General features: G+C 39.2%; 1 protein-coding gene across 1 annotated transcript in view; it reads left to right on the top strand.

Moving 5' to 3' along the window:
* Positions 1-4,856: 4,856 nt before the first annotated feature.
* LOC136852211 (uncharacterized) overlaps positions 4,857-14,255 on the top strand; it is a 47,920-nt gene continuing 38,521 nt past the window's right edge. Inside the window, exons 1-3 of the mRNA XM_067126659.1 lie at positions 4,857-4,875; positions 7,481-7,623; positions 12,005-12,083. Of these exons, the coding sequence (XP_066982760.1) occupies positions 7,561-7,623; positions 12,005-12,083 (142 nt within the window). The 5' untranslated portion in view covers positions 4,857-4,875; positions 7,481-7,560. The remainder of the gene's footprint in view (positions 4,876-7,480; positions 7,624-12,004; positions 12,084-14,255) is intronic.

The raw sequence follows: 14,255 nt of genomic DNA, 5'->3' as shown, positions 1-14,255 counted from the left end.
TAATCAAAAGTGAAATCATGGCAGAATGTGATGCCAATCCAATATTGAGCAGTAGAAAAACAAACTGGAGTTTGTGTTGTCTTTGTCAGAAGGACAAAGAGGTGAGCACTTGACATCACCTCCAAGTCATCATGTCCTAGACCATGATGGGTACACAATGCTGGCAAGGAACATTCCCATGTTCAGTGAAATTAATGAAATGCCACTGATAATGGATCCAGCAAGGCTGGATGAAGGTGATGGCATAGAGGCCACTCTCAGGAAAAAATGCAGCAAAATACCATGTGAACTGTCGCTTGTTGTTTAACAACACTAAACTGGACCGTGCAAGAAAGCGACAATCCAATGACCAGACCAGCAACACTGAGACTAGTCGTGCAAAACTGCGCCGAACCAGTCATGACAATGAAGTTTGCATTTTCTGTGAGAAAGTGGCACCTGCATCTGATCTCAGACAGGCTAGTACTAAGGGCCTTGACTTGAAATTGCGTGAATGTGCAGAGATACTTAGTGATGGCAAGCTCCTTGCTAAGTTGACTGAGTGGGGATGTCATTGCACAGGAGTTTAAGTATCACCATGCCTGTCTTTGTGCCCTCTACAACAGAAAAGGTCCTACCTGAGGAGCCTTGAGAAAGACCAAGGTAGCACTGAGTCAGAATCAGATGTGTATCCACTAGTTCTGTCAGAACTGATGACATACATTGTTGAAAACAACCTTTGTTCAGATGATCCAGTCACATTTCGGCTGGCAGATATTTGCCACCTCTACCAACAACGTCTGGAACAATTGGGTGTAGAGTCACCAAGTGTAAATTCCACGAGACTCAAAGACAAACTTCTGGCAGAAATTCCAGAACTTGAGGCTCATAAATCTGGCAGAGATGTATTACTTGCATTTCAAAAGGATGTGGGAAAAGCACTTGCTCAATCATCTGATCTTTCAGAGGCAGTTATCATTGCTAAAGCAGCAAATATTCTCAGAAAGTCTATACTTGATCATCAGTCACGGTTTGATGGCACATTTTCTGAGGCTTGTGTACGAAATTCTGTGCCTCCTCTCCTGCTCCAGTTTGTAGGGATGGTTGAGCATGGGGCTGACATCAAGTCACAGTTACGATTTGGAGCATCAAAGTCAGACCAGGCCATTGCACAGCTCATGCAGTTCAACTGCTACTCCCGATACAAAGAGGGAGCAACAACTCATAGACACTCCAAAGACAGAGAAACACCATTCCCAGTCTACATGGGACTCTCAGTCTATGCCAAAACCAGGAAGAGAAACCTGGTTGAAATGCTACATCAGTATGGCCTCAGTATCTCTTATGACAGAGTACTGGAGGTCTCTGCACAGTTAGGAGATGCCACAGTTAGCAAATATGTGGAGGAGGGTGTGGTCTGTCCCCAGTACTGAAAAGGGTTGTTCACCACTGCAGTGATGGACAACATCGACCACAACCCATCTGCAAACTGCCACTACCTCCTTCCATGGAACTAGCATCTCCATATTTCAGCACCCACCAAGGAGAACACTGGACAGGAAAGACAGCAACTAAAGTTTGCACCTGAGAAAGTGAGGTCGGTGCCTGAATTGCCGGACACATTCACAAACATTCCCAGCTTCCTTAGTGAGGGTGGTAGGCTGTACACATGTCAGAAGTCTCAGCTGACCTCGGTCCTGAGAGTCATGTTACACTAGAAGACAAAAAGAACCAAAGACTGATGTCCTCATTGTAGATGGATCAGCTTTGGTCCATGCCTTGCCACCAAAGAAAGGAAAGACCTTTGAGGGCTTGCACTTTGCGACTTCTTGCCTGTGATACAATCCTATAGCAGCAAGTACACATCATCACATCTTGTATTTGATGTATACAATACATCCAGCCTCAAAGCTGAGACCAGGCTCCAACGTGGTCAAGGAGGAAGGCGCAAGGTGACAGACAAGAACACAATTCCATCCAACTGGCGCAATTTCCTAAGACACGATGCCAACAAGACAGAGTTGTTCCAGTTCCTGGCAGACAAAGTTGCCCAGATGTCTGCCACAAATGTTGTCATTGCCACGAAAGGGTCTGCTGTCCTCAGCACTCATGAGGCTAGTCTTCAGGGACTGGAAAAGTGCTCTCATGAGGAAGCTGACACCGCATCTTTCTCCATGCCAAATATGCCACAGAACATGGAGCCAAGACCATCACGGTTAAAGCAAATGACACAGATGTTCTTGTCGTTGCAGTCAGTGCTTTCTCCACTCTCCACAATCTAGGGCTAGAGAAGCTATGGGTGGCATTTGGCCAAGGCCAGAGCCTGCGCTGGATTGCTGTGCATGACCTGTGCAACTCTCTGGGCCAGGAGAAGGTGAATGGCATGCTCTTCTTCCATGCGTTCACAGGCTGTGATACAGTGTCAGCCTTCCGAGCAAGGGCAAGAAGACCGCCTGGCAGACATGGAACATCTTTCCAGAGGCCTCCACTGTGTTCTCCAAACTGAGTCACTACCCTCTCAGAGTGGAAGAGAGTGACCTGAAGGTCCTGGAGAGGTTTGTCATACTTATGTATGAAAGATCCAGCACTGCTGGCACTGTGGATGAGGCTAGACTTGATATGTTTGCCAGAAAACAAAGGGCATATGAGGCCATTCCACCAACCAGGTGAGCTCTCCTCCAACACACCAAGCGTGCTGCGTACCAGGCTGGTTGTGTGTGTGGGGCAGGCCACCCAGTGTCAGCCACAGCCAGAGAACCCTGCTGAGTGGGGATGGCAAAAGTCTGGTGAAGCATGGCAAGTCCTCTGACAACCAACTCGCCCTTAGCCAAGAGTTGCCAACAGCTTACCAAATGTGGATGCAAAGCAGGCTGTCGGGAAAGGTGCAAGTGCTACAAGCTGGGTCTTCCCTGCACAGCTCTGTGCACTTGCAAATGTGAAGTCTAGATAAATATTGCCCTCTCTTCAGTAGATAATCTAGCTTGAGCATCCAACGTGTCATGCTATGCCTACCTTCTTATCCTGAATTTTTTCAAAGGTGTAGGTTGAGAGACCTATACATAGATTGGTTATGCGTTTAGTCCGATATTTCTCTTCTTTTTCTTTTTATGGTTACAGTCTTAGACACAATGTTGTATGTGACCATACCATTACTATTTCAGTTGAAAATAGCATATTAGTTAAACTGTCTGATCACATGAATATACCATTAAATAAAAACAGTTGGTCTCTATGTCTGCTGGCGCTGTGGATAGAAAAAAAACTTTTATGGCAACCATTTTTGCATGCATCTTGGTTACAATTCATTTAGTAAGGGTTTTCAATAAAATGTGTGGTATGGAACATTTTTATAACCTAAAAGTCGAGGTTTAAAAAAAACTGTTGTTTCACTATCTGAAGGATGTTTCTTCGTCACTATTTGTAGCTTAGGATGTTTCTTAGTCTTTTCCAGTTTTCTTATTTTGAGGCGTTAGGTTGATTTTAACTTTTATGTTTCGGTTTCAATATCTATGTTTAACATTAATGATTTTCTTACTGAATATCATGTATTGATAATTTTTTGTTACTTTTGTATTTTATCCCTGATGATGAAGCCATGGTTTGAAACGGTGGCAGGAAATAAGTCGAATTAAGCTTCACCTCCTTTTATATATATATATGTGTGTTTATATATATATATATATATATATATATATATATATATATATATATATATTTATATGTATATATATTTATATATGAAATTTTGATCACACCGTGATTTATATACAATCATGAAGCTACAAATGTCGTTTAATATCCAATTCACGCTACTTCGGGAATATCCCCGATGGGGAATTATCGAGACCCGGCAGTACTGATCCATTTATCACTTATAATTCCCCTTTGGTGATAATTCCCCATCGGGGATATTCTGAAGTAGCGTGAATTGGATATTAAACGACATTTGTAGCTTTGTTATTACATATATATATATATATATATATATATATATATATATATATATATATATATATATATATATATATATATATATATATATATATATAGTTTGGTATAGTATGTGTTAGCACAGTAAGTATATCTTAGTTTAACCAGACCACTGAACTGATTAGCTCTCCTAGGCTGGCCTGAAGGATTAGATTTATTTTACGTGGCTAAGAACCAACTGGTTACCTAGCAACGGGACTTACAGTGTATTTTCCGAACCACATTATAACGAGAAATGAATTTCTATCACCAGAAATAAATTCTTCTAATTATTCATTGGCCGGTCGGAGAATCGAACGCGGGACCAGCAGAGTGCTAGCTGAGAACGATACCTACCTGTCCAATGAGGAACTGAAAACTGTTGTAAAAATTGCTTTGTTATCCATAAGTAAACAAGTAAAAAATGCTTCTAAGTTTCTTCGGCGCAGTCGAGCTTTTTGTATGAGCCATGGCCCATGAGGCTCTCAGCCAAGGCCCGGTGGTGGCCTGTCCTATAGCATTGCCAGACGGATGATCATTGCTAACTTTAACCTTAAATCAAATAAAAACTACTGAGGCTATAGGGTTGCACTTTGGTGTGTGTTTGATGATTGGAGAGGTGGATGGTCAACGTACCAATTTGCAACCCTCTATCCTCAGTAGTTTTTAAGATCTGAGGGCTGGACAGAAAAAGTGCGGACGGACAGACAAAGCCGGCACAATAGTTTTCTTTTACGGAAAACTAAAAAAGGTTTGAATTTCTGGTGAAAATCCGAATGTGTAACATTGCGGCATTGTCAGATGTACATAAGCTGTTCACCTCTTTTTTTCTGCAGGTTTTCAATATGTGTAGATTATTTGTGGCTGTTTGCAGTATCTTATTGAAGTACTTTCTGTTTCAGGTGCTGCTGCTGGCCATAAGTGTCGGTGAGTATAACTTTTCCTCAATATTAACAGTTAAAAAAGCTAATTAAAAAATATGTGTTTATTCTTGCATATGTATGTAATTAGCACTGATATTCTTGTTTATTCCAAGTGTGCTTGTATTTAAGTGAAGTTAGTTTACATGTAATTACATCCATTGGCTGTAGTATACATATGGATTGTTGATTCCTCGGAGAGCATTAATATTTTTTAGCGCAGTTCAGAGCAAGAGCATGTTTATACATCATGCTGCCTTGAGAAGAGCCGCTGTTTTTAGACCTTACGTAACATGTCCTAGCAACCTTTCTGAGGGATATATGTTTGATCCACCGTGGTTCTGTAGCTGTGGAGTTTCACTTTTAGCCAGTCAGTAGGGGGTTAAATAAAGAAAAAAAAATCCATGGAAAGCTGCAATTAGTTGTATTTCTTTGTAATAGTGTGCTTAATAACATTAATTTTGTACCCCTCTACCGATGTGGATTTGACATCCCTCTTGGGAAAATGGAGGCCAAAAACTGTATTTTTAAGATATCTCACTCAGAACTCACCTTGGAAGAGAATGTGTTGATACATAAAATAATCTACATAAAATTCTCTGCAGAGAATCTTCTGTAAATTCGGTTATAGCATTAGAGCGGTTTAGAAACAAATTCATGTGTAGATCTAGGTTTAGGTGTAGAGTCCTTTGGATTGGTTGGGAGTTTGCTTTTATGCATTCTCAGAGAGTTAGAAGGTCCAGATAAATGAACTCCCTCCCTTGCATTCTGGGTAGTATGCAGATCCAAATTTCAAGCAACAAAAGGTTTTTCAGATCTTTTAATACAGGCATATGTTGATTCAGAGCTTTTATTAGCCCCATTAGCTTTTGTTTAACACTACCTATACATATATAATCTGTGTTTGGAATTTCTAGGACATCCTGTTCAAAATTATGTCTAGGACAAATCTCTGAATTTGGGGAATGCCCACCTTTACAGTGAAAACAAAACCTATCAGCAGGACTGGACCCCAAAATCATGCTCTTTTGAACAGACAGCATTTTGTTTTGCTCTGACATTTAATTCACTGTGGCCATATTCATACTTGAAGCAACAACTAAGCCTATTTTTAAATTTCCTGGGCAGATGTCCTCTAGTTACTTAGTCAAGCAAAGTTTCTGAGGAGAAGGTATATGAAAGATTGGTGTTCTCATCCATAAAATAAAATTAAAAAATCCTCAAGGGAATAAACTTGAGGATGCCGCATATTTAAAGTTTCTTCCTCCAAGAAGTCATAAAGGTCTTTGCTAAGTACTACACCTTTTTTGGTGGTTGAACAGTCTATGACGGGTAACTGCTTCAATATTTCCATGTGGAGAAAGTCTGAAATTAGTCAGCAAAGCTACCTGTGTAGCATTACCTGCCTCTAGTGCATGGTGCAACTGTGAGGTTTTCCGCCTGCTACAACTTTCAAACCTTTCTACTTTCAATTTCCTTTTCAGTGCTGAATGACCTCATAGGTCCGAGTGCTTGGCCTTTGGCCTAAATTCTATATTCAATTCAGTTCAATTCAGTTCCACACTGATTTGGATATGTGGAAATCTGTAAGAAGCCCATTTCATTGCTAGGGCCTTGACTGGCATAAGTTACCTGAAGAATGCGAATGAGTCGTCGAGTGCACATGGGTCTCCTACAGTGCTAAGGGAGAGTCTTTGGATCCAAGGGAGGCGCATTCATTTTTAGACATATCCATAACAAATGAAAGAGAGAAAGTAAGTAATTGATAACTGATTGACAATATTTAGTGTTGGGATGATATGATTGTTTCATTGTACTCAATGCTTAGGCTAGGTAACCAGTGTTAGTTGAAGGTGTAAAGGAATTTAGCTTTTTGTTTGTGCGTGGCACCATCTAGTGGTTGCTCAGATAATTATTTCAAATTTATAGTTTCTCTACTTACAAAGAACCCTTGTCTGTTGTGTGACTGTTAACTTTGAACAGTTTTTGTCACTTGACCACTTCATAGGCAGTCTGAATAAAAGTGTCTCGGGAGCAACATGTGGGTATTACTCATCTGCCCTGGAAATTGTGGAATTTAACCTTAAGAACAGTAAAAAAAAATCAAACAATCTGATATTTAGAGATGACACAGCAGGGTTGGCTTCCCATTGGTCCACTCCATATCCTGCCCATACGGGATAGCTCCAAAACAGAAGGAAAGGCCCGTATGTTTGGGATGAGACCTTGTGAATGGGGTTCCTTCTCCCATTCATCTGTGCAGTAAATTTTGACGAATGCAAAAATGTCTGCACTCACTTCAGATAGTATCCTGATAATTGCGCTTGGACATAGCACACATAGAAGCTGGATAACAAGATGAAAGAAAGCTGCTAAAATATGCAACAGATACAAATAATGGAGAAAGTAAAGAGATTTAGATTTGAACCGGGGGTAAAGAGATTCCTCCATTAGAGAACCCACTTACCCATCACGAGGCAGGGGAGATTACTTAGAATACCAAAAATCCAGCGGGTAGGGTTTATGTATAATGATAGTAATAATAGTCAAAATTGTATTGATTATAATTTTTACAGTCATGAACTGCCTTTACAACCTGTTAATATTCTCAGGCGTATGCAGAGCCAGCTGTCCCCTGGGATGGAACGCCAAGGGAACGCATTGTTACTATGCATACACGACCCCCTTGAACATGTCGGCGGCGGGAACCTATTGCAAGGATAGATTTGCTACATTAATTCCTGTGACTGATGTGGTGAGTATATGTAAAACGTACCGAAATAAGGAAGGGCATCATCTTTTGATTTTCAATTTGTAAGTTCAAATTTAGTTTGTGTTTGCAGTGTGCAATTACGGTAGGGTATCTTAACATTGTCGAGTTTCTCAAACGGACTTCATCAAAGAGAAGGTACCTCTTCATATGTATATATATATATATATATATATATATATATATATATATATATATATATATATATATATATATATATATATATATGTGTGTGTGTGTGTGTGTGTGTGTGTGTGTGTGTGTGTGTGTATATATATATTTCATTCTCATTCAAGGTAATATTATAGCATGTGTAATCAAAAAGCTAGTAAAAGAAATATTTAAAAATATAATTGTTATGGTTACACACACACACACACACACAGAGTCAAGGATATTACAGATACCTCATGCAATCAAATTCTTATTAATAATGGAATGAGAAGTTGCCATTCCTACCGTGTCAAATAAGACATCACTGCAACACAGGAAATGCATTCAGTAGGGACTCTGGTTACGAGAAATATACCCATCATACCATGCAACTGCGGGCCAAAAAGTACATCTTTTAATGCATAAGTCCCCGTAGGGGGTTAGTGCCGTCAGTGCACCTCACGCGATGCACTGTAAGCATTACTAAAGGTTCTTTGCAGCATCCCTTCGGCCCCTAACTGCAACCCTTTTCATTCTTTTTACTGTACCTCCATTCATATTACATTTCTTCCATTTTGCTATCCACCCTCTCCTAACAGTTATTTCATAGTGCAACTGCGAGGTTTTCCTCCTGTTACACCTTTCACACCTACCTACTCTCAATATCCTTTCCAGTGCTGAATGACCTCTAGGGTCCCAGTGCTTGGCCTTTGGCCTAAACTCTATATTCCATTCCATTCCATCAATGCATAAATGATAAGAATTATGCTCATTATGCAGTACTGTATGTTGAAAATGTCACCAAAGCATCTTAGAAGTAGATGAACCTTGACCAGTGACAGTACAGTGGCACAGGTGTAATAATTATGGTATACTCGAGGTCAAATACATTTGCCTCGCAGTAAACGCATCACCTGTAACAACACAGTAAAGAAAGTTTCCGTTTATGGAATTGTGTGTGTGTGTGTGTGTGTGTGTGCAAAGTTGTTGGGGGTGGATCGATGCACTGCTAATGAGTCTTCTATGTAGGTGTGTGAAGTAGATAATGTTGTAGGAATTTTTACTGCACCATTAGGCAGTTAAAACATGCACGTGGTAGTGATGTAAGTGTTGTTTTTTCCATAGAGACACCCAGTTAAAGAAATGGGCTCATGTACATACGTACGTACAAAAAGGTTGCACTTTGTGTGGACGTTAATTAACTGATCAATTTTAATAACTGAACAGTCAGGCAGTAGTTAAATGATTATTCAGTCACGCTCAGCAAAAAAGAAACGAAAAAAGTGTCGGTAGGTAAAGGCGGAATGGCATGGCTATATGCCATTACTGGCTCTTGCAGAAAGGCAGTGTGTATGTGAAGGTTAAGTGCTGAAATAAAAAAAAAAAAAGTGCTGAAATGTGAAAAAAAAGTCCTGGTGTGGAACTGTGGAGTCCTTGAAACCAACAGAGGAACAAAAGTTTATAAATGGTAAGGATTTTTATCACAGTCTGAGAGCAAAAAAGTGGGTAATCTCTCGTTGGTGAGTGGTTTCAGTCGATGATTATTCTAGGTGTAGACATCTTTCTCTTGCCCTTGTATAATGCATTAGAGGGTACTGTGTCCAGTGTTATTTTTATTTGTTCTTTCTTTCTCAGTGTTGACATTTATTGATTAAGCATCCCTTATGGAATGGTTAATTCTCTCTCTCTCTCTCTCTCTCTCTCTCTCTCTCTCTCTCTCTCTCTCTCTCTCTCTCTCTCTCTCTCTGCGACACTATTCGTTGGTTATTCAAGTGTTTCCAGGCCAAAGTTGCTATATAGTCGGGCTGAATTTTTATATTAAGTTTGGTTTATGTTTATTTAATAAGACATCATCTGTGTAGGAAGGAAGTTAATCCCCGGCTCAAAATGGCTTTTTGTAGATGGGCTCTTTATCAGTATTTCATAGCAACTGTTGACCGATACTTTCCACGGGTCTAATTTCCACGTAGGGGGTTGGTGCTGTCAGTGCACCTCATGCGGTGCACTGTAGGCATTAATTAAGGTTCTTTGCAGCGTGCCTTCGGCCCCCTAGCTGCAACCCCTTTCGTTCCTTTCATATCCTCTTTCTTCCATCTTACTTTCCTTAATCCTTTTCTAACAATTGATTCATAGTGCACCTGCGAAGTTTTCCTCCTGTTACACCTTTCAAACTTTTACTGTCAGTTTCCATTTCAGCGCTGAATGACCTCATGGGTCCCAGTGATTGGCCTTTGGCCTTAATTCTATATTCAGTTCAATTCACAGGTCTAATTTGTCTCTTTCAACAGCTTTTACTTCTCCCGAAATGGATGTCAAGTTATTTGAGTTAAGAGAAACTCCTCAGAAGTTACTCTATAATTTACATCCACTTATGTAGGCTAAGGAGATATGATGTTTGTTTGTTTGAATGCATATGTATAGTGTGTATATATATATATATATATGTGTGTGTGTGTGTACTTTCAGTATATTTATATATCATATACACTGATGCCTCAGCTTAACGGACAAGCCAGAGATCTGGCCTCTAGATAAGTAACGAAATCCGCTAAGTAATGATGACCCAAGACCTGGCAGCACAGGCTACACAACTCCCAAAAGCTGGTGTAGCAATGTTATGAAAATCAGTCTCATTCTTTCTTCTTCCTTCTTTTATGTAGCCATGCCATAAAGGTTAAGGAATAAACCTGACAGTGACTGTTGTATTTGTCTATGAATGGATTGTGTGTGGGAGGTGTTGAAATGAAGGGTCCTCAATTTGTAGAAAGTGAGATGTAAGTGAATGACGAAGTTTGTGTATGGTGATCAACGCATCTCATCGCTGATAAGCTTTAGTGTAGGAGTATGAAGTCATTAATATTGTGGAAGTTTTGTGCATAGGTCTTTCCCCCACTATTCAGCAGTTAAATTATGACTGTTGAAGTGATGATGTATCTGTTCTCAGGAGCCACACCTGTGGACAGTAGAACCCCGGTCCTCGACGCTAATTCGTTCCAGAAGAAGCGTCGAGATTCGATTTAGTCGAATTCTGAGTTAATTTCTCCCATAAGAAATAACTGAAAATGGATTAATCAATTCCTGACTACCAGTCATTACCCCAACCTTACCTTTTTATACAAAACATTACACAAATTACAATTAAATAAGTTCAGAGTTGAATAACTTACCATATCAGAAGCACTTTTTACATTTTTAAATGCATACTGTATCAAAAAAATTGTCCTACGACCAATGCGGCCGTATTACCGATGATAGACCGCGCACCATAGGCTAGGCTAGGTAGCCTATAGGCACTACCAGAATGTACTGTAACGGGTACACACGCAAATTGTTGTTAATAATGATAACATTGAAAAACAAGCCTGATTATCACATTAAATTAATACAGTAGTACAGTATTTATAAGCCGAATTACTGTATGTCTGTTATCATAAAATTAAGAAAAATTTCCTAAATTACGTCGGAACTCGGCAGCTTGTGGCAGATGTAAACAAAACCACAGCGCCATCCTGGTGGTTTATCGCGGTACTAATTACATAAACATTCAGTATTTATGGTAAATTTCATACAGAGTCTACTGGAATAGTGTACAAAATCACTGTAAAACATCTTTCAGTAAATATTATGATTCCCTAACATATTGGGACCCATGACTGGATGAAAATTCAGTGCAGAAAGCCAAAAAGATTATATATACCTGTACAAGGTGTACTTCTCGAAACAACAGCAGCAGCAGCATGTGTGGGCTTTAAGTGCTTGTAAATATGCATGGGAAGAACGCCAACTAGCAGCAACCGCCCGAAACTCTTTTTTTCTACAAACATCATATGATTCATCGGGTCGGATTCCGGTTTGTTGTTCGAGCTCCGACACAAAATTTACTCAACATTTCATGTCGAAATCCGATTATGTCGAGTTCTAGTATGGTTGAGGACCGGGGTTCTACTGTGTATATATATATATATATATATATATATATATATATATATATATATATATATATATATATATATATATGTATATATATATATATGTATATATGTATACATATAATTGTATCTGTTTTATCAGTTTCTAAATTTTAGGTATTGAATGATTTTGCTCTACTTGAAATATTTAAAATTTTTTCATCCTTACCTGATTCTATAGAAGTGATCATTATGATCTTTTATTTGTATTCTGATTCTAATATTCCTTTCTTTCATATAATTAGGATGTAGTGGCCATGGTGAAAGAATACTACCCTGACACCTCACTGTATTGGACAGCAGGGTATTATGAAAACTCCTCAGGTGAGAAATCTCTTTCAGTTTTTGCCTCGGTTATTAAGTGTTCTTTCTGTGCTTGAATATAGCTGGCTGTACTCATTTCTACACTTTTCGTAATTCATTACTGATTTTATACCAAAAAAACAGATATTTTAAAGGACATTGTTATTCTCGAGTTTTTCATTCAAATTTTGAAGTTCTCTTATGTATTTTTGAAGAATTATTATAGTAAACGGTGAAAATAAAATGGAGATATTTACTCGTTCTAAAATATGATTGGGCCATTATCTGAATCTTCTTTTTCTTCCTAAAGAATCTCTGCTGCCCTTTTTGATACACTTTATGTATGTATGAAATGATAAAGGGAAGAAGGTAAAACAGGATGTTGATGAGACTGTCCTACTATCACAAGACCATTGTTATTTCAATTCATTGTATTTCTTTATTTTCTCTTGTGCTAAGTCAAGGTGATGGCCAAAGTATCGCCCATGTCCACATCAGGTACTGTTAACATGTCTATCCTTATTCTGTCTGGTGTCACAGTCCTGTCACTGCTTGTTCTTTTCAGACTGTGTTTCTGTCAGTGGCCCTTGGCCTGACAGTGTCTTTCTTGATCTGATTCCTTCATCAGGTCATGGACTTGTAAAAACTGTTCTCGATAGGTTCAGGTCATCCCATAAGTCATTTAAGGAATGTCACCTGACAAAAAATCGTATTGCCTGTTTTTATGGTCACTACTTGCAACTCTGTTCATTGTGATAAGTTTTTGGTGTCTTTCACATGTCACCTTTAGGTAGACAGCATGTGGACCTGTGCATCAAATTCTAAACCTATTCTCGATAGGGCTTGGTGCCATAAAGGGCCTCAAAGGTTCAATCTTTCAGATGCTGAACATGAAAGTGTCAGTCTGTGCAAGAGGATCAGTATACCAGAGTAGAGGTTATGATACAAGTATGTTAATACCTTCAGGGAGTTGCCACTTATGATAAAACCATGCCGACTTAACAGTTCAAAAGATAAACTGACAGTGACCAGTGCATATTTTATGATAACTTCCAAGGCAAAGTGTTAAACGATAATGAAGTCAGATTTCTACTACACATGAAAGCCTATCACATTGCAAATGGATATAGAAGGAGAATGGTAGAGAAGAAGAAATGAAGTGCAAATTTATGTGCCAAATTCCCAATGACCAAAAGCATTTTACATGACATAGGTGTATTATCGTGAGTTGGATTAAGCTATGTCCTTTGTCATTTTTCTGACTCCTTCCCAAGAGTGGTTGCATTGTTCTCCAGCAGCTGGCTTGACCCTTTGGAAGGAGCTTGTCACACCTGTCTCAGGAGCAGACAGAGTTGAGGGGTAGGATAAACTTCATGGGTTTAGGTGAACAGTTGTAGAAGATTATTACAGTTAAAGGGATTTTGGGGGGGGGGAGCTGGATAGTGGAATTTAAGGGAATGGTCCCACATTTTAAAACTAACCATTCAACAAGACATGGAGTTGGAAAAGATTGCGGGATTTCCCTTGACAGATCCAATGTGCATTAACCTGTTAAGCCCGGTAGGGGTGTATTGCCGTCAGTGCACCTCACAGGGTGCACTGTAGGCATTACTAGTGGTTCTTTGCAGTGTGCCTTTGGCCCCTAGCTGCAACCCCTTTCATTCCTTTTACTGTACCTCAGTTCATATTCTCTTTCTTCCATCTTGCTATCCAGCCTCTCCTAACAATTATTTCATCGTGCAAATGCGAGGTTTTCCTCCTTTTACACCTTTGTAACCTTTTACTCTCAATTTTCCTTTCAGCGCTGAATGGCCTCATACGTCCCAGCGCTTAGCCTTTGGCTTAAACTCTATATTCTATCCCATTCTGGTTAACCTGTTAAGCGTCACTTACGAGAGACGTCTTGCTCACGTATCTTCACATTTTCTTGCTCACAAAGCGGTCATTTGGTCTATGCTAATTTTTATGCTTTTTTATGTGTTTTTTTTACATTGATATTGTTTTTTGTGTAAAAACATTAAGATAATAAATAATGTAGAATAAGGAAAGTTGAAAGAATTTATTTTGAATTTTTATATCCTGAAGATTATTAGCATGAAACATAAAAGAGAAAAAATTATTCTCTCGTATGCCATTCCCTAAAACATGGCCAGTAGAGGAATGAATTGTTTCATCTCATTTACATTTATTTCA

The sequence above is a fragment of the Macrobrachium rosenbergii genome, chromosome 25 (assembly GCF_040412425.1).
Source record: "Macrobrachium rosenbergii isolate ZJJX-2024 chromosome 25, ASM4041242v1, whole genome shotgun sequence".
NCBI classification, from domain to species: domain Eukaryota; kingdom Metazoa; phylum Arthropoda; class Malacostraca; order Decapoda; family Palaemonidae; genus Macrobrachium; species Macrobrachium rosenbergii.
The sequence above is the reverse complement of the archived record's forward strand: the minus strand, read 5'-3'. Positions and strand labels throughout refer to the sequence as shown.